The sequence below is a fragment of the Aplysia californica genome, unplaced genomic scaffold (genome assembly GCF_000002075.1).
Source record: "Aplysia californica isolate F4 #8 unplaced genomic scaffold, AplCal3.0 scaffold00085, whole genome shotgun sequence".
NCBI classification, from domain to species: Eukaryota; Metazoa; Mollusca; class Gastropoda; order Aplysiida; family Aplysiidae; genus Aplysia; species Aplysia californica.
In genome coordinates, this window is record NW_004797355.1 from 1,575,971 (window position 1) to 1,578,156 (window position 2,186).

General features: G+C 38.6%; 1 protein-coding gene across 1 annotated transcript in view; it reads left to right on the top strand.

The window, feature by feature from the left end:
• LOC101862932 (elongation of very long chain fatty acids protein 4) overlaps window positions 1-2,186 on the top strand; it is a gene marked incomplete at its 3' end in the record, with an annotated part of 42,954 nt that overhangs the window by 35,102 nt on the left and 5,666 nt on the right. The window contains 1 exon segment of the mRNA XM_013080417.2: window positions 119-305. Within this exon segment, the coding sequence (XP_012935871.1) occupies window positions 245-305 (61 nt within the window).

Below are 2,186 nucleotides of genomic sequence, written 5' to 3' on the forward strand. Positions count from 1 at the left end.
AAGAAGAAGAAGAAGAAGAAGAAGAAGAAGAAGAAGAAGAAGAAGAAGAAGAAAAAGAAGAAGAGCACCAGAAAATAAATAACTAAAAAGCATTTCTCTCGCACATCTCTCTTTCCAGGTGAAGCGTTGGTCGAGGACGTAGAGGGTTCAGTGTTCTGTCGGAGGAAAATCTCATAAAGACGCGAAAGGTTCGAACTGACTGGACGAGAGTGGTTCGAAACTTGAACCCCACTGGAGCGTCGTCATGTCTGGTCTGACGATGGAGAGCATCAAGGATTTGTACAACCGAACAATGGCACAGGCCGGTGAGTTTGTTGAGAGAATATTACTATAATTTGAAGTCGATGAAATTTTAGTATTGCCAAATCATTGTTTTATTTAGAACCCACTTGGTACACATAGCTTGATTACAGGCTACTCTCAAGCTCAAAGTTACCATTTTTGAGTGATTTTTAATACATTGGACTACATTATTGGTATTTGTCTGATTAAAGAAAAGCACATTGCCACAATGACGGTCATGAAAAAAGAAAGACCGACAGAAACAACAGAGGGGAAGTAAAGAAGTAGGACCTACCAGTGCCGCCCTCCAACAACCCACATTACAGGTATAATGCATGGTATTATGCAAACAGGTCAGTCTGTAAAATGATTAAGAACAAACATTGTTGTGTGAGATTTGGGGTTAGATGTGTAGATCTTAGTCCTTCGTGTATCAGTCCGCCCGAACGTCTTTCAATATCTTTTCTGTCATTTGTTTTTTGTTTTTTTGGTGGCAAATATTTCTTGTCAATGTAGAGTAAATGCAGGATAATATGCTGCTCTGACTTCATCATTTACCTGTCAGAGGATAACGAAAGCATACGGAAAATATCTTCCCATGGAAGATAAAAACGTATTGTTTTATCTGTCTTGGGTTTCTAAATGGCGAGCTAGGTGGTAGGGGAGGAGATCGAACTCTATGACGTTGGTTTGGGGAGAAGCAGTGATGAAAGAGGTGGTGAATATTATCATTATAGAGGAAGTACCCCTCAACAAGATCTCAACCGAATTGGAGTAAAGCAGTCTGCTGCCTATCCACTATGTGACTACCCTTCAGAGACAGTGGAACATCGTCTGTTCTTCTGTAGAAAACTAACTGATTTAAGGGGATGTTTTCTTCCCAAGCTACCCCACCCATCTAACTGCCTCTACTCCTCAAGACAACAATTAGAACAGACATGCAGCTATTACCGAATGGCATCATGCAGAAGAGTTAACGCTCAGGTGCTACTGGATCGTTAACAACAACAACAACAACAACAACAACAACAACAACAACAACAACAACAACAGAGGAAGTGATTCTTTCTGGCAGTGAAGCGAATACAACTTGTGACTGTGCAAGTGTTTTAATACCTCAGAAAATTCGGGACTTCGAGAGTGTCAAATTACAGGCCTACGTCATAAGTATGACGGCAGAGGAAGGTACATCATTATATGAAAAAAAATCACAATTGTACATGTAGATACGGGCAATTTCTCACCACTGTGCCGTTGTATGTTCAGAGTTGTACGTCTTCACTTTTATTTATCCTTTTTCTTTCTTTCTTTTTTTTTGTGGGTGAATTTTAAAGACAGTCCCATGAAAGACAAAAGGATAAAAAAAACTTCACCAAAGCTTCCATAAAACGCGACAAATTCAATTACAATGGCTGTCCCATCTACATTTTCACCTCAGTTTTCTCCCCCTGATTTCTTGCAAATAGTATTATTTTTTCTAACAGCCTCTTTAATCAGGCAAAGGATCAATCATTGTGCACTTTTGCCAGTAAAATTGACGTTAAGTCGGGGATTTAACGTGCTGCATATTGCATATCTTTCAAAGAGGATGGCTGTAAAAATATTTAAAATAACGCGTTTATTGACAACGTTTTGAAAAACCGTCTTAAATGTTTGATAAAAAAGATATTGTTGAAAATTCGTGTGCTTTGTATGTTCATTTTCCAACCTATGAACTGGAATTGATTATCTTTTGTCCCCAGTCCGATTTTAATTATTTAGATCTAGGCTTGTTCGGCTTTTTCAAAGCCACCACAGTTTTGTCACGACATGGTGAAATAAGGCGCTCGTAAATCTTTGGCCATGGAGTTCTATCTATCTATCTATCTATCTATCTATCTATCTATCTATCTATCTATCTATCT